Source organism: Aotus nancymaae, unplaced genomic scaffold, assembly GCF_030222135.1.
Source record: "Aotus nancymaae isolate 86718 unplaced genomic scaffold, 86718_ANA_hifiasm-v0.15.2.pri h1tg000076l, whole genome shotgun sequence".
In the NCBI taxonomy this organism is placed as follows: domain Eukaryota; kingdom Metazoa; phylum Chordata; class Mammalia; order Primates; family Aotidae; genus Aotus; species Aotus nancymaae.
In genome coordinates this window covers 4,694,143-4,714,862 of record NW_026988491.1, presented here as the reverse complement: position 1 = coordinate 4,714,862, position 20,720 = coordinate 4,694,143, and the positions used below count along the sequence as shown (strand labels likewise).

The 20,720-nt window shown below is 46.6% G+C and overlaps 2 protein-coding genes across 9 annotated transcripts in view; one reads left to right on the top strand and one right to left on the bottom strand.

Moving 5' to 3' along the window:
- MTMR3 (myotubularin related protein 3) overlaps positions 1–20,720 on the bottom strand; it is a 250,652-nt gene that overhangs the window by 187,553 nt on the left and 42,379 nt on the right. The window contains exon 7 of the mRNA XM_064367885.1: positions 19,060–19,189. Within this exon, the coding sequence (XP_064223955.1) occupies positions 19,060–19,135 (76 nt within the window). The 5' untranslated portion in view covers positions 19,136–19,189. The remainder of the gene's footprint in view (positions 1–19,059; positions 19,190–20,720) is intronic.
- Positions 1–20,720, top strand: part of ASCC2 (activating signal cointegrator 1 complex subunit 2) — a 48,944-nt gene that overhangs the window by 6,532 nt on the left and 21,692 nt on the right. For 4 of the 8 annotated variants that reach the window (XM_012464958.2, XM_012464957.2, XM_064367887.1 and 1 more), the window contains 7 exons: positions 774–871; positions 7,168–7,326; positions 7,691–7,861; positions 10,652–10,781; positions 16,717–16,784; positions 17,990–18,100; positions 19,240–19,352. In XM_012464958.2, the coding sequence (XP_012320381.2) occupies positions 791–871; positions 7,168–7,326; positions 7,691–7,861; positions 10,652–10,781; positions 16,717–16,784; positions 17,990–18,100; positions 19,240–19,352 (833 nt within the window). In that variant the 5' untranslated portion in view covers positions 774–790. The remainder of the gene's footprint in view (positions 1–773; positions 872–7,167; positions 7,327–7,690; positions 7,862–10,651; positions 10,782–16,716; positions 16,785–17,989; positions 18,101–19,239; positions 19,353–20,720) is intronic. The other 4 variants (XM_012464963.2, XM_012464962.2, XM_064367888.1 and 1 more) reach the window with 3 other exon arrangements.

Genomic DNA, 20,720 nt, shown 5'->3' with positions numbered 1-20,720 from the left:
TAAGAACCCATCTATCAAAAAATAAAACCTGTCTCTACAAAAAATTAAAAAATTAGCTGGCCATAGTGGTGCATGCCTGTAGTCCCAGCTACTCAGAGGCTGAGGTGGGAGGATTGCTTTAGCTCCAGAGTTAGAGGCCACTGTGAGCTATGATTGTACCACTGCACTGGGCAACAGAGTAAGACTGTCTCTTAAAAAAAGACCAGACGCGGTGGCTCGCACCTGTAATCCCAGCACTTTGGGAGACCAAGGCGGGCAGATCATGAGATCAGGAGATCGAGACCATCCTGGCCAATGTGGTGAAACCCTGTCTCTACTAAAAATACAAAAAATTAGCCGAGTGTGGTGGCATGTACCTGTAGTCCCAGCTACTCGGGAGGCTGAGGCGGGAGAACACTTGAACCCAGGAGACAGAGGTTGCAGTGAGCCGAGATTGCACCACTGCACTCCAGCCTGGTGACAGATTGAGACTCCGTCTCAGAAAAAAAAGTCAGTGGAAATATATATATCAGGAGTCATTTGGGGAAGTATTTTATTCTACAATTGAGAACTGCTTTATGCAAAAAAAAAGTCACTTTGTCTGGATTAGTAGGTGCATGAACCAGGTCCTGGACCACAACAGGAGCCTCCTAAGGCGAGAGATTGAAGCTTCTCTTTTTATTTATTTATTTTTTTTGAAGCTTCTCTCCTGACTCTGGGATCAGCCCCAGAGCAGGCCCTGCCCCCAGGAGCCTGTGTATCTGCTCTCTTCTTCCCATCCATATTCCTTTCAGGAGGGTCACGCAGCACAATGCCAGCTCTGCCCCTGGACCAACTCCAGATCACCCACAAGGACCCGAAGACAGGAAAGCTGAGGACTTCACCAGCGCTGGTGAGCCGGTGCCTTAAGGCCATTCAGCCTGATATTGTCAGTCTTGCAATTTCAGAAGCGAAAAGCAAAATTCCTTCTTTATCTGTTCAAGAATGACCCGAGGGCCATGGTCAGTGATTCAGTAGCTGAGATACTACTGGTCCCTTCCAGGCCCAGAGTAGGAGTTTCTTTCTGAGCAGCAGCTTGAATTTGAATAGGATTTTCCAGGTCACCACCCTGCACCTTCTCCTCAAAGCATTTAATTTCAAATCAGTCTGATGGTAGTTCTGATTCAGCCTGGGTTGGGCTAGAAATGGATCCAACCCAAAGTTGGGTTTGGGGATTTGACCCTGTGGAGGGTGTTCAGGTTTCAGGTAGCGTTTTCAGAGCTATTTAAGCTGCTATCCGTATTTTGGTGGGAACGCTGATTTCAGAGGTTGGGCTGTCTTTTGTCTCAACTGGGATAAGAAGCACCATGTACAGACACTCTGGTAGGACTTGTGAGACTGAAAAATAAGGAGGTTGTGAACATTTTGATTACCAGCTGCAGAGACAGATTAGAACCATGGAGAGGTGTCAGGCTGCCGAAGAAGGAGATAGACGCGGGCTCCGGAGTTCTATACCCACTGTTGTTTTCCCAAGAATATGAACTTACTTGAACAAGGTGGGAGGAAGTGTTTTCTAGTGGTTTGCGTAAAGTCGTGAGAAACAGGAACTTGGTGTTTTATTTCCTGCCTTCTCGATAGCTTCTTATTACTTCCTAAATACTCTCTAATAATAGTACCTGACATTTATAGAGTACTTGCCCTGTGCCAGACCATTCTAAACACTTCACCCGGATTATCTCATTTAGTCCACATCACAGCCCTACAAATAGATATTTTGATTGTCCCCATTTTACAGATGAGAAAGCTGAGAGTTCAGAGTCACAGAATTAGGAAATTAGAGGAGCCAGGATGGGAACCTAGCAAGGCAGACCCTAGGGACATATATCCTTAATCTTTCTGCTATAAAGCCTCTCGTTTCCTTTTTATAACCTTTTTATATGTGGAGATATTTATCAGAACATCTAGCAGTGTTCTGTTCGGTACGATAGCTACCCAATAGGTAGCCATTCACCACATGTAGCTATTAAGCACTTGTAACATGAATAGTGCTGGAAGTGTGGACTGAGGAACTGGATTTTTAATTTAATTGTAATGCTTTTAAATTAAAACGGCCCCATGTGGTGAGTGCCAGCACAGATATAGAGCAGTTCTATTACTGTAGAAAGTTCTGTTGGAAATATTGATGGAGACTGGCTCCTTGGGTGGTCAAGTATGATTTTCCACCTCAGTCTTCCCCCCGATACCGAATGAACATGAGGGTTTTTAAGACTGTGGGCACAGTGAGAGCAGTGGCCTGGTCCTTGCCCTTTACTCCTGATTTCCAGTATCAGGCACATAGGAGGCTCTCAGAAAACATCTGGTACGTGAGTCAGGGACTGCGACCAGGCCATGTGCCAGGTTCTGGAGCTATAAAGAGAAAAGACATGGTCTGTCCTTGATGAGCCCACAACCTAAGAGAAAGACAGACCAGTAGCTTCTCTAGTGTGATCAGGGTTGTGACAGAAGGAAGTCAAGGCTGCTACATGAGTGCAGAGCCCGGACAGCTGATCCAGACCAGTGGGGTGTGTAGGGGCAGGGAGGTCTTGGGCCTGGTGGGAGGGCCCATGCAGCCCAGGAAGGCTTCCTGAAGGAAAGGGCTTCTGAACTGGGTACTGAAGGGCGACTTAACACTAGCTGGGTAGAGCAACAGGAGAAAGCTAGACCTCGTAGGATGACCTCAGTATGCAGTCCTGGAGTCTTGAGAGAGCCTGACTCTTACACTAACCACAAGTCACTTGAGGTGGCAGCAGTATAGCAGAGTTAGCAAGTACAGGCTTTGTGTTCATCTCACACATATTTGGATATTTGGCTGTGTGTCTTTGGGCAAGTTATTGAACCTCTCTAAACCTCAAATCCAAAAATGATAATAATAGGACCAGCTTTGCAGGGTGGTTGTAGGTATTAAATGAGATGTCTGTGAATGAGCACTGTGCCTGAAGCATAGTAAGCACTCAATAAATTGTTATTATAATGGTGATGACAGCAGGGACAATGACAGCAGCACTGAATGCAGTGTAGGGTGGGAAGAGGGACAAGCTGAGGGAGACAGCTGGCTGATCGAGGAGGGGTCTTGTTGGCAGACTGAAGAGTGTTATTCTGCAGGCCACAGGAAGCTCCTGAAAGATTGTACTAAGATACGTGTCCACCCAAGTAAGATATATTTGTCCGTTTAGTCTTGGCTTGGGGCATGATCTCTAGCCAAAGGGTAGTCACCACACCACCTTTTTAGGGTGATTGGTAGAGCTAATGGTGGTTGAGGATCTACTGTTTGAATAGCACATACTTGAAGACTCAAAAGAAATAGTCTTGTGGCTGGGCCCGGTGGCTCACACCTGTAATTCCAGCACTTTGGGAGGCTAAGGCAGGTGAATCACTTAAGCCCAGGAGTTTAAGACCAGCCCGGGCAACATGGTGAAACTCTGTCTTTTTTTTTTTTGAGACGGAGTCTTGCTCAATTGCTCAGGCTGGGGTACAGTGGCATGATCTCGATTCACTGCAACCTCCGCCTCCTGGGTTGAAGCGATTCTCCTGCCTCAGCCTTCCAGGTAGCTGGGTCTATAGGCACGTGCCACTACACCTGGCTAATTTTTGTATTTTTGATAAGAGATCGGGTTTCATAGTGTTGGCCAGGCTGGTCTCAAACTCCTGGCCTCAAGTGATTGGCCTGCCTTGGCCTCTGAAAGTGCTGGGATTACAGGCATGAGCCACTGCACTCAGCCAAAATTTTTAAAATTAAAACATAAAATATGCAATAAGACTGGTTTTTCCATCTGTATACATGCATGAAACAATCATCATCATTAATGGACATTTCTACCACGCCTAAAAGTTTTCTTGTGCCTCTCTGCAATGCATACCTTCTTCCCGCCCTTTCCCCATGCAAACCACTGGTCTGAAAGCACTTTTAATGCTGTTCAAGTGGTATAGAGAGGTGAGCACAGAATGCAGGTGCTGAGGGAGAGCTTAGATGAGCTCCTAATCTAGCTGGGGTGGGAATCAGGGAGGCTTCCTGGAGGAGGTGAGATCGGAGCTGGGGTCAGAAGGATGAGCAGTGAGACCAGGATGGTACACAGATAGGTCATAGGTCATAGGCCATAGGTCATAGGTCATAGGTCACTTAATAGGTCTGCAATGTAAGCTTTGGCTCAAATACTGCCTCAGTTGCCTCCTTAATCTCATGACCTTGGGAAAGTTCCTGAACCTTACTGTTTGATTCCTCCTCTAAAATGGGATGAATACTATGTCTCTTTCCTTTTTTTTTTTGAGACAGTCTTGCTCTATCGCCACGTGCCAGGCTGGAGTGCAGTGCCGTGATTTTGGCTCACTGCAACCTCCTCCTCCTGGGTTCAAGCAATTCTCCTGCCTCAGCCTCCCAAGTAGCTGGGACCACAGGCACATGCCACCATGCCCAGCTAATTTTTGTATTTTGGTAGAGATGGGGTTTCACCATGTTGGCCAGGATGGTCTCAATCTCTTGACCTAGTGATTCACCCACCTCGGCCTCCCAAAGTGCTGGGATTACAGGCGTGAGCCACTGCACCCAGCCAATAATATGTCTCTTTTAAATAGTTTTTGTAGATTAAAAAAGAAATAGGCTGCAGGTTGTGCCTGCTTAGCGATTGGCACAGGGCAGGTCCATAATAAGTGGCAGCTTTCATTTGCATCATTCCAGCATTTACCAAATGTGTTTCCCCCTGCCCAGTGCAATCTGTGCCCTTTTCTCATGGCCCATGTTTATGCCTTCATAAAAATGTTGTTTCTTTCATTTATAGTCCTTATCCTCCAAGGCGTGAATGCTTGGAGCCTTGGAGGAAGGCTGCTTGCTCTGCAAAGTCGTCCCTTATCCTCCAGGTGCTATTAATTCCCTCCTGCTTTTCCAAAGTCCCTCTGCCAGGTTTGAGCTGTCACCTCCTCTGTTTTGTGCTCACTTAGTGATTTAGATGTCCATCTTCCCCCTGTGGGATGGCAGGGAAAGTAGAATCTCAGGGGTGGGTGGGTGGGGGTGTGTGTGTGTGTGTGTGTGTGTGTGTGTTGGGAGAATGAGTAGCCTGGCCTGAGTGAGTGAGCAAGAGAGAGAGAGAGAGACAGAGAAAGAGAGAGAGAGAGTATGTGTGTGTGTGTGTCTGGTGTATGTGTCAGAAGAATGAGTAGCCTGGCCTGAGTGAGAAGTGAGGGAAGTGGTAAAATGTCAACAGATAGAGGAGGGAGGAAGCTTAGAAACCAAGGAGATGTATTTCGGCTCCTAACAGTTGTTTTGAACTTGTTTCAGCCAGCTGAATATCTTTTTCAACAGATTTGCACCTACAGTTCCATGATTTAAATTTGATTTAAGTGGGAGGGGGTCCTGCAGACCCACATGATAGGTGGCCTCGAAGAATCCTTGTGGTACCCACAGGCTCTACAGTCTGGAAACCTGCCTAAGGCAGTAGGAAGGCATAGATGGTTCTTGAGGCTGACTTCTTATCAGTCTCAATTTTTCTGTATCCCGTGGATCAACAGACCTGGAAGTAGATGGACTGTGGTTGATAAGAGCTGACACACTGCCTGCCCATCCTCCTGTTACCACTTCCCCGGAGAAAGCACCCCTTACATAGTCAGAGGAGAAAACTGACTCATCTCCTCTTCTTTATGGTAAACAAAGTAAGGGCTAGAAGGGAGAACTTGTGATTGTAAGCTGCCACTTACAGTTATTTGATTAGAATCTTTTCTGTTAAAAAAAAAAATTACTGAAGTTTTTTTTTTCTGGTTATAAAAAGGATACAGCATAGTGATACATAGAATGTGATGCTGTTTGTGTAAGAAAGAAAAGAACAGACCCAAACAAATCGTTTTTATGGGTATAATTTAATGTAAATCCCTGGAAGAGGTCTGCGAGGACATCCACCAGATTGTGAGTGGTTACCTCTGCAGGGGACATGGGAGTGTAGTCCCAGGTGACTCACCTTCTGTGCCCTCTTGTAAGTTTTAGAAAGAAAAGATGCTCATGTCAAATTATATAATTAAAAATTAATTTAAAAAGTAATATATGTGGCCAGGCAAAGTGGCTCACACCTGTAAACCTAGCACTTTGGGAGGCCAAGACAGGCGGATGGCTTAAGCCCAGGAGTTTGAGACCATCCTGGGTGACATGGCGAAACCCCATCTCTACTGAAAAATTTTAAAAAGTAGCTGAGCGTGGTGGTGCGTACCTGTAGTCCCAGCTACTCGGGAAGCTGAGGTGGGGGATCACCTTAGCCCAGGAGGTAGAGGCTGCAGTGAGCCAAGATTATGCCACTGCACTTCAGCCTGGGCAACAGGAGTGAGACCCTGTCTCAAAAAAAAAGTAATATATGAATATATGTTCCTTTTTTTTTTTTAATGGGAAAGTCTATTTAAGCCAAAATTCTCCCACCCTCCACACCCATTAGAGATAACCACTATTAGCTTTGGGGTGTCATCTCCCCAACTTCTTTTTTTTTTTTTTTTTTTTTTTTTGAGACGGAGTTTCGCTCTTGTTACCCAGGCTGGAGTGCAATGGCGCAATCTTGGCTCACCGCAACCTCCGCCTCCTGGGTTCAGGCAATTCTCCTGCCTCAGCCTCCTGAGTAGCTGGGATTACCAGCACGCGCCACCGTGCCCAGCTAATTTTTTGTATTTTTAGTAGAAACGGGGTTTCACCATGTTGACCCGGATGGTCTCGATCTCTTGACCTCGTGATCCACCCGCCTCGGCCTCCCAAAGTGCTGGGATTACAGGCGTGAGCCACCACGCCGGGCCTCCCCAACTTCTTTTTTAAAAATTGATACCAGTGTGTGAATATATTTACATTTTTTAAAAACCAAAAACTATGCTCTGGTTTTTCTTCAGAACAAATAAATCTTTTGCCTTTTACTAAAAAAGAAAAACAAAAACTGATTATATTAAATAGAGAGTTTTGTATCCTGCTTTCTCTTCCCTTAACCTTTCCCCGTGTTGTTAAATATACTCTGAAAACATGGATTTTAATTACCACCTCATGTTCACTGGATGCAACCATGCCCTCTTTGTTAGATACACTTGGTTCTTTATGCTTAAAAGCTCCTTGGAGGGTCACCGGTTGGAACAGCCAGGTGTTGTCATTGCTGTGGGTTGGCAAATGGGCCCTCGCTGACTAACCTCTGCCACGTTAACACGTGGTTTTTGGATCCGTAGCACCCCGAGCAGAAGGCAGACCGGTATTTTGTGTTATACAAACCGCCCCCTAAAGACAACATTCCCGCCCTAGTGGAGGAGTACCTGGAACGCGCCACCTTCGTAGCCAATGACCTCGACTGGCTCCTGGCCTTGCCTCACGATAAATTCTGGTGCCAGGTAACATTCTATCAAAATTAACGCTAAGACAAAGCACATGACATGCCGTTGGTTGGTTGCTGTTGTTGTTTTTCTTCCCCTAGGAGGTGCTTTTTTGTCTACTTCTTACACTGGATCCTTAACAGCAAATTGTGGTTTGGATTGCTCTGTCTTGTATCACAATCTTAATGTTTACACACCTTTCAAAGTGTCAATTTTAGAATCTTGTGTTTAGCCCTCGGTTCATTCATACCTCCTTGGTCCCTTGGGGTCAGAGTGTTTGCAATAGGGCAGGGCTGATGGGCATTGAGCCCCTGCACAGTCCACCCACAAACCCCTGGGGCCTCAGGGATAAATCCTCGCTCTCCTCTGTCTCCTGGCTTAGGTGATCTTTGACGAGACCCTACAGAAGTGCCTGGACTCCTACCTGCGCTATGTCCCCCGCAAGTTTGACGAGTGGGTGGCCCCAGCCCCTGAGGTTGTTGACATGCAGAAGCACCTCCATCGAAGTGTTTTTCTCACCTTCCTCCGCATGTCCACTCACAAGGAATCCAAAGTAAGCTCCTGATCCTGTGACAGGTCATCACCCGACACCCAACACCTCTGTGCCGGGCTCTCCACCCCTGGGAAGGAAGGCTCTGGAAGCATCGAGTTTCCTCTTTGTCTCCCCTCCACCTTTATTCCCACTGCTGGGGAAGAAATCTGTGCCACCTTCCTTATCCTTTAATTCACTGGGTCGGTCTGTGTTACACCCAGTGTTTCCATCAATGGGAGCCGAGGGCTCTTTGCCAGCTGACGCGTGACTGCCTTGACTTGTGCGTCAGAGGGAAAAAACATTGATTCTGAATTCTTAAAGCAACTTGTATACTCTTTTAGAAAATCTTTACTGTTTTTTCCTGACTTTAAAAATAATACTGCTGTCTCTAAACAACTCAAACATTGCAGAAATATTATATAGATGGTGAATGTCACCCACAAAATCTCCACCCTGCAAAATAACCACTGTTAGGTGCATCTTTCTTTCTTTTGTTTTTTTGAGACAGGGTCTCACTTTGTTGCCCAGGCTGGAGTGCCAGTGGCACAATCATAGCTCATTGCAGCTTCAATCTCCCAGACTCAAGTGATCCTCCCACCTCAGCCTCCCAAGTAGCTAGGATACAGGCATGCACCATCATGCCCAGCTAATTTATTTGATTTTTAGTAGAGACGAGGTCTCACTATTGTTTCTCAGGCTAGTCTTGAACTCCTGAACTCAAGTTATATTCCCACCTCAGGCTTCCAAAGTGCTGCGATTACAGGCATGAGCCACCCCACCCAACCCTGTTACATGCATATTTCTTCAGGGAATTTGTTCCCTTTGAATGTGTGTGGTGTGTGTGTGTATGTGTGTGTATATATTTTAAAAATAGGATCTTGCTTTTTAAAAAATGTTTTAATATGGACATTTTGTTTTCCTTTTTCTTTGTTTTTAGAGACAGAGTCTCTGTCACCCAAGCCGGAATGCAGTGACGCAGTCATAGCTTCCTGCAGCCTCAAATTCCTGAGCTCAAGGAATCCTCCTGCCTCAGCCTCCCATGTAGCTACGACTACAGACACCATCACACCTGGCTAATTTAAAAACTTTTTTTGGAGAGAGGGGATCTTGCTATGTTGCCCCAGTTGGTTTTGAATTCCTGGCCTCAAGCAGTCCTCCCTCCTCAGCCTCCCAAGTAGCTGGGATTAGAGGCACTGGCCACCACACCTGGTCTATATTGGAAATTTCCAAAGAAATACAAAATTTTCTTTTCTTTTCTTTTCTTTTCTTTTCTTTTTTTTTTTTTGAGATGGAGTTTCGCTCTTGTTGCCCAGGCTGGAGTGTAATGGTACAATCTCGGCTCACTGCAACCTCAGCCTGTGGGGTTCAAACATTCTTCTACCTCAGCCTCCCAAGTAGCTGGGATTACAGGCATGTGCCACCACGCCCAGCTAATTTTTGTATTTTTAGTAGAAACAGGGTTTCACCTTGTTGGCCAGGCTGGTCTTGAACTCCTGACCTCACATGATCCACACCTGCCTCAGCCTCCCAAAGTGCTGGGATTACTGGCATGAGCCACCACACCCAGCCACAAATACAAAATTTCCATATACAAAGTACAACGAATCCCATGTACCCTTCAACAATTACCAACATTCTGCCAATCTTGTTTTATCTCTCCCCTTTAGTTCTCTTTCTTTCCTGAAATATTTTAAAGCAATCCCAGATATCATACTCATTTATCTGCAAATATTTCAGGATGAATTCCCAACTGACTGTTTTATAGCATGCTTTTGTTTCTTTTTACATTAAAAGGGAGAATGGGCCAGGTATGCTGGCTCACACCTATAATCTCAGCACTTTGGGAGTCTGAGGTGGGTGGATCATGTGAGGTCAGAAGTTCGAGACCAGCCTGGCCAATATTGCAAAACCCTGTCACTACTAAAAATATAAAAATTAGCCAGAAGTGGTGGCACACTCCTGTAATGCCAGCTACTTGGGAGACTGAGGCAGGAGAATTGCCTGAACCTGGGAGGCAGAGGTTGCAGTGAGCCGAGATCACACTACTGCACTCCAGCCTGGGCGACAGAGTGAGACTCTGTTTCAAAAATAAATAAAATAAAAAGAAATTTTTAAAAAGGGGAAGCTGGGCACCATGGCTCACACCTATAATCCCAGCACTTTGGGAGGCTGAGGTGAGCTCATTGCTTGAGATCAAGAGTTCAGGACCAGCTTGGGCAACACGGGGAAACCCTATCTCTACAAAAAAATACAAAAATTAGCCAGGTGTTGTGGCATATGCCTGTAGTCCCAGCTACTCGAGGAGAGACTGAAGTGGGAGGGTGGCTTGAGTCCGGGAGGTGGAGGTTGCAGTGAGCAGAGATTGCACCATTGCACTTCAGTCTGGGTGACAGAGCCAGACCCTGTCTCGAAAACAAACAAAAGACATGATAATACAGCCAGTTCTAAAAGTCATGGGGGTGTTTAGTCTACAGACACAAAGACATAATTTAAAAAGAGGGAGAATCGGCTGGGTGTGGTGGCTCACGCCTGTAATCCCAGCACTTTGGGAGGCTGAGGCAGGCGGATCACCTGAGGTCGGGAGTTCGAGAGCAGCCTGACCAACATGGTGAAACCCTGTCTCTAAAAAAATTAAAATTAAAAATAAATATAAAGGGGGAGAATGGCCATTGCTCCAGGTCTATGCATAAGGCATCATTGATTAGCCAGTCCCCATTTGATGGACGCAAAGATTGTTTCTCATGAGTTTGCTATTTATAATGTATGAGCGTTCAGAAAATCTCTATCCTTTCTGTCTGCATTTTTCCTTAGGATCACTTCATTTCCCCTTCTGCATTTGGAGAAATCCTCTACAATAACTTCCTCTTTGACATTCCAAAGATCCTGGACCTCTGCGTGCTCTTTGGAAAAGGCAACTCACCACTGCTCCAGAAGATGATAGGTGTGTAGGATGTGGGACTGGGAGGATGCACTGAGGTGGCCCCCATATGCCAAACTGAAGGTTGCAAAGCCCAGCACTTTGACAGTGCCTGGGGATTCAGGGCACTAGGGGCAGGGAGTCTTGGGAAATTACTTAACAGATATATGAGTGTCACCTCAAAATGAGTAGGTAGTAACACTACCTAGGGAGGTGGAAACAAAACTGTGCCAGACAGTTCCTCAAGGATCTGGAAACTTTTTTTTTTTTAAGGGGCAAAACCTTAGAAGAATCACTTGAACCTGGGAGGCAGAAGTTGCAATGAGCGGAGATTACGTCACTGAACTCCAGCCTGGGCGACAGTGCAAGACTCCATCTCAAAGGAAAAAAAAAGAGAGATAAAGCCTTGCTCTGTCACCCAGGCAGGAGTGCAGTGGTGCAGTCATATCTCACTGCAGCCTCGCATTCCTGGACTCAAGCTATTTCCCCAACTCAGCCTCCCAGGTAGCTGGGACCACAGGTGCACACCACCATGCCTGGCGAATTAAAAAAATATTTTTTTAATAGATGGGATCTCACTGTTTTGTTCCAGCTGGTGTTGAACTCCTGGCCTCAAGTAATTCTCCTGCCTTAGCTTCCTGAGTAGCTGAGATTACAGGTGTAAGCCACCGTTCTGGCTTGAGAGTGTATTAGTATTATGCATTTGGCCATGCATCAAACATAGCAATGGGGAAGTTTCCTCTGGTGATGAATGTAAGAACAACCTAGACTAACCTTTACTGAAGCATGTTCTGGGGACCCGGCATTCTGCCAAGAACTCCACATATGCTATGTCGATTGGATCCTCACAGCAGCCCTGTAGGATAAGCGCTGTCATCATCCCCATTTACAAATAAGGAAACTGAGGTTAAAATGTAGGGGACTTGCCTGAGAGGACATGACTAATAAGTGACCCAGCCAGGACGTGTGTCCATGTAGACCTGACGCTCAGGCTCTTGCTCTGCCGCTCTCTGCTTCAGGGATGATGGCACTGCCTCAGAAATGTCATAATTTGCATTGTTGCTGAGAGCAGGTGGGGACAGAGTTCATAGAGGGCTCTTTTGGGTTGCACAAGGAATGGACATTAGTAGCTGGATCCCATTAGCAGGCAGACGACCAGAAGGTTTGATCAGACACACACACACACACACACACACACACACACACAAATCCGTTAAGAAAAAAAAGAAACGGAAGCATGTGGGATATTACAGAGGGAGCGCCCCAGTGAATTCCGCTTTGAATTGTAGCTCGTGGCGTTGGGCCCAGCACAGAGAGGTGTTCACCCTGGACACCCCTGCTAGCTCTCCTCACCTGGATACTGTAGGACACAGTCTTCTAAATACCTAGTTACAAAACTGAGCTGTCCCTTGTAACGGTCACTTTCCTTTATTCTTTCCTACCTTCTTTTTTTTTTCTTAATGGTGAAAGTAATACATGTTAATTTAAGAAATTTTGAAAGGATATAAAGTATAGAGAAGCAGGAAAGCAATTACCAGATTTCTACAAGAAACAACCATTTGGTTATTTTTTCCTTCTAGTCTTTTCTCTGTATTTTTCTTAAACCATACTCAATCATAGTGTATATGAAATTTTGTGGCTGGGCATGGTGACTCACACCTGCAATCCCAACATTTTGGGAGGCTGAGGCAGGTGGATCACAAGGTCAGGAGTTTGTGACCAGTCTGGCCAACATAGTGAAACCTCATCTCTATTAAAAATATAAAAAATTAGCCAGGTGTGGTGGTGTGCACCTGTAATCCCAGCTACTCAGGAGGCTGAGGCAGAAGAATCGTGTGAACCCTGGAGGCAGAGGTTTTAGTGAGCCACTGCAGATCATGCCACTACACTCCAGCCCTGGCGGCAGTGCGAGACTCCATCTCAGGAACAAAAAAAGAAATTTTGCATGTAGCGTTTTTCATTGGAATGGTTTCTGGTTTCTCATTCATATCTAATTATTTCCTGATCGTCAGTTAATCTTTTTTTTTTCCAGCCTGGGAAACACAGTGACACCCTGTCTCTACAAAAAATTAAAAATTAGCCAGTGGTGGCATGCCCCTGTAGTCTCAGCTACTCTGGAAGCTGATGCAGGAGGATCCCAGGACATTGAGGCTATAGTGAACTATGATCACACCAGTGCACTTCAGCCTGGGTGACAAAGTGAGACCCTGTCTGTTAGACCCTGTCAAAGAAAGACTCCTAGTAATTTTACCACGTATTGAGAGGATAGAGCAAGCAAGCACCAGAAGGCACAGTTAGTCAGAGAAACAATTATTAGGCCAGTTTGCTTAGAGAGTGGAGCATTCCAGGAGGGCAGCAGCAGGAGACGGGGGAGGGGGAGTTGGAGCCAGATTGGGAAGGGCTCCGTGCCAGGTTTTAGCACTTGGGGAGCGGTATTACTTGGTGGCTAAGAAGGCAGGCTCTGAAATTGAACTGCCTAATTCACACCACAGCTCTATTCCTAACTATGTCCCCTTAACCGAGTTAGTTAACTACTCTAAGCCTCAGTTTTTTCATCTGCAGAATGGGCAGACTAATAATATAGCTATCCATAGGGTGGGTGCAGGGATTAAATTGGGTTGTTGAGGCCCAGACGGTGTAATTCCAGCACTTTGTGAGGCCAAGGCGGGCGGATCACCTGAGGTCAGGAGTTCAAGACCAGTCTGGTCAATGTGGTAAAACCCTGACTCTACTAAAAATACAAAAAATTAACTGGGTATGGTGGTAGGCGCCTGTAATCCCAGCTACTCAGGAGTCTGAGGCAGGAGAATTGCTTGAATCTGGAAGGCAGAGGTTGCAGTGAGCCGAGATCGTGCCATTGCACTCCAGCCTGGGCAACAAGAGCAAAACTCCGCCTCAAAAAAGAAAAAAAATTGGGTTGTTGAGATAGCATGAGTAGAGTGCTCAGCACCATGTCTGGCATGTCACAGCCGTTGGTAAGCATGAGCTCATACTGTGATGAGGCTGTGGAGCCTCCAGGAGCTTGGAGCAGGGCAAGGAGCCATCTGGTAACAAGGTTCATCTGGCAGCATGCAGGTTGGGGAGTTGGAGACAGGAGGCCTTGTAGGAGGTGCGTGCATCTGTGGGTTTGAAGGTGAGAGCCTGGCTGGGCTACTGAGGAAGAAAAGGAAATCCAGGAAGCAGATTTGAGCAGGGCTTGGTGAGGTCAGCTGGAACTGGTGTTGGTTGCAGAAAAAAAGGCTCTTTGGGAGGTGGGGGAGGGAGCTGTGAGTAGAGGCAAGATTCGACATGGGACCTATTGGGTGTAAGATGGCCGCAGGGATCCAGAGGGGACTGCATGTTGACGTGGAAGTGAAAAAGCCTACTCACTTAACTGCCTGGGCTCCTAATCATCCGGATCACTGACTCCTTTGAGAATCAGATGAAAGCGTCTGTCCAGAAAAATGTCCTCCCTCATAGATTCTGAGGTGTTTGTAAGACTTCTCAGACCCTGAGGCTGAGAACCCTAAACTGGCTTATTAAGGAGAGCCCCTTCTTTAGCTCTTAGAGGGGAGTCAGCACAAAAGAGGTCAAGACCAGGCCTCAGGAGCCCCTTCACTCTGTGTGTATGTGTGTGTGGCCCCTTCACTCTGTGTGTGTGTGTGTGTGTGTGTGTGTGTGTGTGTAGGCAGGAAGTGATGCAGAGAGGGGGCCTGCAGTTTCTGTCTCTCTCACACACAGACACAGACACACACACACACACACACAGAGCAGCTCTCTTTTTAATTTTTGAGCAGAAGGCACAAGAAGGGGTAGCCTCCTATTTCTATATGGCAGAAACTCAGGCAAAGTGATCACTTGTAAGAGGATTGACAAGGCAAAGAAAGTGGGAGAAAGGGAACTGGTTGAGTGTTCTGTGAGTAGAAGCTCAGTTCCTTACCTTGCCTTTTTTTTCCCCCCCAAGGGATCCTCCCACCTTAGCCTCCTGAGTATCTATCCCTACCCCCACCCCGCTCTTTTTTTTTTTTTTAACCTTCAAGGCTGGTATTTTGCATCAACAAGTACAATTTTGAAAGCAAGACCTTTCTGTTAGAGTCTTGGTGCTGCTTTGCAAACCAGGAATGACTTGGGCCTTGGCCCAATTGTGGACTGCAGTGATCTACTTGTCAGTATCTCCATTCACCCTGGGTTTCTGAAATACCTTCATCTGAGAACAGACGTTTCAAAGGATGCCATTGCTGTTCCTTACATTTGTATTATTTCTTTAGGAGATCAAAAGTTAGGTCGTCATTTTCATTAGAATCAGATGAAGGTGAGGAAAGGGACTTAGAAGACCCCAAAGACAGAGTATGAAATTTGATCTATACTGATGCATGTAAAACCTTACTTTCCTCAGACTGCAGCACTGGAAGCATCATGAGAGGGTGCCTCTCCAATGCGAGGGGGTTGGGATGTTGTGGAGAACATGGTATGGCCCTGGGAATTGTGAGTGGAGATCTCTCTTAATGCCTGGGTCAGGAGGCACTGCTTGGAGGAGGTGATACTTGCCTTATGGTGGAGTTAGCTCTAGAAAGGCACTCCAGACAGAAGGCGGGGACAGGGCTCATCTGAGGTTGAGAATGGTGCAAGGGAGGAGTGCAATGTGAGGAATGGGGAAAGAGTGTCTTGGGATGTCCACAGAGGCCAGATCTCGTGGGGCCTTTTGTGCCATGGTCAGGAGTTTGGACTTAACCTTGAGGGTAGGATAGGAGGCTTTTATAGGAAGAAGAGAGTTTGGTGGGGAGATAGCGCTGTCGTTCCTTATCTGTCAGGAGTAGGAGGTGGGTGCAAATGGTCTGGGCACACCTCCACAGGTTATGGGATCAGCATGTATCTAGAGGTGGGAGGTGCTGAGCAAGTCTGGGCTGGTAAAACTCAGCTTTCCGGAATCAAGAAATGCAGTGGCATCCAAGAAAGTGCCTACAGAAAGTCCAGCCACCTAGTGACTTGCTAACGTACCCTGCCCCATCTGGCTTTTGATCTCATTCATTTTTCAAATCCTCCAGGGTCCAGCAAGGGCTGCAGGGCCATCAATAAGGAAATCAAGGACAGACCTGCCCAAAGGCAGAGAACAACTGAAATTCAGAGCATCCTTACTGTCAGCCAGCCTTAGATGCTGGGATTATAGGGGGATGAGAACCCTGGCCTCTTAAGGGCATTGGCATTTCACATTGTCACGTCCCCAAGCTAGCTGTGATCCTCCCTCTCCCCCTCCCTCCCTCCCTCTCTCACCATTTGGGCAACCGGAGCACTTGGTTTCTGTTCCAATTACCATATGCTCGAGCCTATGTACTCATAGCGGCAGCACTTGGAGAATAGTAAACACTTGGAGACAAGCTTCATTTTATAGGAACAACTGCAAATGTGTGGTAAATCTATCTCCAAGTCCTTCTCAGGCCTCTCACCTTGGAGTAGGATGGATTAGTATGGTTAGCATATCTACAAGTGAAAGGTATGAAATTTCTAGAGAGATATCTCCCTGGAATCTCCTCACATTGGTGGAGAGTCCTGGATTATTGCATCCACGTTTCTTGAGCAAAGAGATCCTATGTGCTAATTTTCCTGGATGACTAACTCCAACTTTCAGACCCAAAGCTGTCACAGGAGGCAGGGTGCCAAGTGTGATCACTCCTTGGGGACATCAGGGTGAGCCGGTTTGACCAGGGCAGGTCGTTTACATAATTCACTAGACAGAAGTGCTTAAAAGGTTAAGTCATACTGAGCAAGCTTCCTCCCCCACCCTGGGGAAGCTTCTAGGCTAGGCCAGAGCTCACTGCCAGCAGGGCCTGGGGCCAGGACTCGGCCTAGGTCCTGGCTGCAGATAGGATTAGGAAAAGGGAGAAAGGTCACAGAACATGCTAACAACCATTTGTAATGTGTCCTCTTCACTCCCCTGATCCCCCACCTTTTCTCAATTCCAACCTTTCTTTTCTCTTTTTAGGAAACATCTTTACACAGCAGCCAAGTTACTACAATGACCTGGATGAAACCATGCCTACCATCCTTCAGGTACCAGCTCCTAGCCCTGCCCAGGGGAGGTTGAGCTTGGAGGACAGGCCACCTCCCTGACTTTCCTTGAAGAGCTGAGGAAATGTTTATTCCCTGACTCCCCCATTTCCCCAGACAGTCTCTGTCTTACCCTTGACTACACCTCTTTAAAATCTGCCCTTTTCCCACTTGAACAAGACTGAAGTCTAAGGGTTGCTGGCTGGCGCTCATACAGAAAGAGTTTGGCTTGCATTTTGTGTTGCTTGCCAACAGCCATATGCTTCTAAGGTTATCCCTCTAAGAGACCAGTGTTTCTCAAAAAAGAGCTTTAAGGTTTTACAAAATTATTTCACAAAATACTGTTCATTGTAGAAAATTTGGAAAAGAAACGAAAGAGGAACATTATTGTTCCCCCATAATCCCACCACCAAGCGATATCCACTGTCCACGGTAAGTTTTGAAATCCTTACATGCTAGCCTCCTTAAAGATGGCACAGTCAGTTCAGTACCCACTATGGACTCTGTTTTCCTCTCACTGTTGATTTGTTTTGTTTCAATGTAGTTTCCATAAATAGCCATCTACAGGGGATCTAAAAATTTGTTACGCATTGCTAAAGGTATATCTTAAATGTTCATTATCATACTTGTGTGGCCTGTACAGTCAGATAATATCTGCAGGATTCTGGGGGCTTTTTTTTTTTATATAAGACAGTTTCTTGCTCTATCACCGAGGCTAGAGTGCAGTGGCGCAATCATAGCCTTGAACTAACTCCTGGGCTTAATTGATCCTCCCACCTCAGCCTCCCAAGTAGCTGGGATTACAGGTACATACCATCTTGCCCAGCTAATTTAAAATTTTTTGTAGAGATGGGGGTCTCACTATGTTGCCCAGGCTAGTCTTGAACTTCTGGCCTCAAGTGATCCTCCATCCTTGGCCTCCCAAAGTTTGGGGATTATAGGAGTGAGCCACCACACCTGGCCCCAGGTTGTCTTTTTAATCCTCTTCACACTCTTACAAGAAGGATGCTCTCATCATCTCCATCTTACATAGTTTTTAGTCTGACCCCACTCTTAGAGAAGGTCATTGTCTCAGCTTGTATCCTGGAAACATGGGTAAATATTCAGAAACTCCAAGGCAGTTTTCAGATCACCCGACCCTGGCTGCGGCCAGGGGTTCCAACCCCGGTTCTGTATGATGTGGGAGAGCCCATTCTTGTCTTTCACAGGTCTTCAGCAATATCCTCCAGCACTGTGGTTTGCAAGGTGATGGGGCCAGTAGCACACCCCAGAAGCTCGAGGAGAGGGGCCGGTTGACCCCCAACGACATGCCTCTCCTGGTAATGTTGCCCTTCAGCCCAGTCTCTTTCCTGCTGGGTTCCTCCAACCAGGGCCTGGCTACCCGGAGGCTGGGAAGATTGCCCTAGTAGAGAACCCAGTGGCCTCTTCCCTGCCCAGGGCCCCTTCCCCCAGTGCAGTGAGCAGCCATTTATTTCCCATCACACAGGTTTAGAACATTTCAGCTGGCTTGCGTTTCTCTCTGAGAGCTTCATTTACAAAGTAGTGAAAAGAACCAGGGAATAAGAATTCAGAGTCCTCATTTATTTCAGTTTGACATGCTCATTTGTATGTTATTCATTGAGCCAGTCATTCATTCAATGGATTTATATTGAGGAATCCCCAGCATGTGCCAGACACTGTGCTAGGCCTGGAGGTAAAGCAGTAAACAAAAGCAGACTGGCCCCTGTGCTCATGGAATTTCGAGTCTAACAGGGATGACAAATGGAAGGCAGATATTCAGGAAGCCTCAGCATGTGTCACGTGCTGCACTAAGCCCTGGAGATAGAACAGGAACAAGGCAGCTATGAGCTGCCTCCTGGAGAATGTGATCTTGTTTCAGAAGGGCATGTGGCAGGCACTGTGGGAACAAATCATTTTACCCCTCAGAACCTCAGTTTCCTTATCTGTAAAATAGAGATTCTCAACAGCTTCCCAGCCTACTTTTCAGAGTTGTCATGAGAACCAGGAGAGTGTGTAAGAAACTTAATGTGTTTTGTATACCCTCTTCAAGATGTGAAAAACTTTAAATATTAAGTACAAGAATATGTACTTAATATTCTTGTCCTGCCTCGGATGTTTCTTCTTTCTATAATGTCTTCAGATTTAAGAGTTGGCTTTCCTTTAGCTTAGGAGAAGAAATTGTATTATCTCAGAACTGGAAGTAACCCAGCGATCATTGGGTGTAAGACCATTGGAGCTACCATAGCAAACTGAGGCTTAGAGAGGTTAGGTGACTCACCCAGATCGTACTTCTGAAGATGGACCAGCCAGGCTTTGTCCAGGACCTCCAGTGTTCTCTTCCTCCCATGTAACATCCTGCCTGTTTGGGACTCTGACTATGTTAATGTTGTCTCAGATGCTCTGCAGATCTGTATATGTGGGCAGAGGAGAATAATGCAGTGTATTCTTTTGGCAACAGGAATTAAAGGACATTATTCTCTACCTTTGTGATACCTGCACCACACTCTGGGCCTTTCTGGATATCTTCCCTTTGGCTTGCCAGACCTTCCAGAAGCATGACTTTTGTTACAGGTATGGCGGTAGTTCTGGCTGTTGAAATAGAGGTTCTGGCGTATGTACTCATTTAACAAATACTTACTGGATGCTTAGAATGTGCCAGTCCCTCTTCCAGCTTGGGGATGCAGCAGTGAAAATGACAGATAAGCCTCCTACTTGTGTGGAGCCTGTGTTTTAGAAGCACTTCCATTTTTGGCCAAGACCAGGATAGAGGAGGGGAAGAAAAACCAACACAACCAAGAATAGAGTAGTTTCAATTTAGTAGAGTAGCCCAGCGGGGAACATACACAAGAAAACAACAGGAGTGCTCCAACGTGGGGCTGGGAGATGACCCTCAAAGGATGTCTTTTTTTTTTTTTTTTTTTTTTTTTTTGAGACGGAGTTTCGCTCGTTACCCAGGCTGGAGTGCAATGGCGCGATCTCGGCTCACCGCAACCTCCGCCTCCTGGGTTCAGGCAATTCTCCTGCCTCAGCCTCCTGAGTAGCTGGGATTACAGGCATGAGCCACCATGCCCAGCTAATTTTTTGTGTTAGTAGAGACGGGGTTTCACCATGTTGACCAGGATGGTCTCGATCTCTTGACCTCATGATCCACCCGCCTCGGCCTCCCAAAGTGCTGGGATTACAGGCTTGAGCCACCGCGCCCGGCCTTCAAAGGATGTCTTGAAGGAACAGGTATCTTCCAGACAAAGAAAGGTTCCTATAGCAGGAAGGGCATCCTAGGCAGGTGAAGTGAAGCATCCAGAGGCCCAGAGTGTGGTTGGGAGAGAGCTGGGGAGTGAATTGTGACGTGAGGCAGAGGGTGGGGACACACAGGATGACAGGAAAACAAGCTGTAACAAGAACCCACTTTGGGTAAGTCAGTAGAAGTCAGATCGTGAGGATCCTGGGGTGTGCTGGCAGGTCCTGTATGCTGTAGGCAGTGGGGAGCCTCTGGAGGCTTTTATCCAGAGGAGTCATTAGAAAGATCCTGGTGGGATGGAGACAGATGTGGAAGAGAATATGAGCCAGGGAGGCAGACCCACTTTGCCCTCTTAGTACCAAGAGCATCTGTTGCTTATGCAGTAAGAAAGGGGTGGGCATGGGCATTCCCAGGCCAGGGTGAAAAGGCTGGCAACCTGCATATTGCTTGGCAGTTGTGGGCACGGGCCTCTTCCCAGTGGTCTCTGATCGTCACTCTAGCAAGGCATCTCTCCTCACCATCTGTAGCAGCTTCTGGGAGCTGCCCAACTCCGTCCATTCAGCTGCCTGTCCATTCTGTCATTTACTAACCCATTCAAAACATTATCTAGCACTTACATGTGCCAGAGATGGCAGCTGGTGCTGTGACCCCTCCCTGGTCGCCTCAGCTTATAAAAATCAGACATTAGGGTTGTTGAGCCT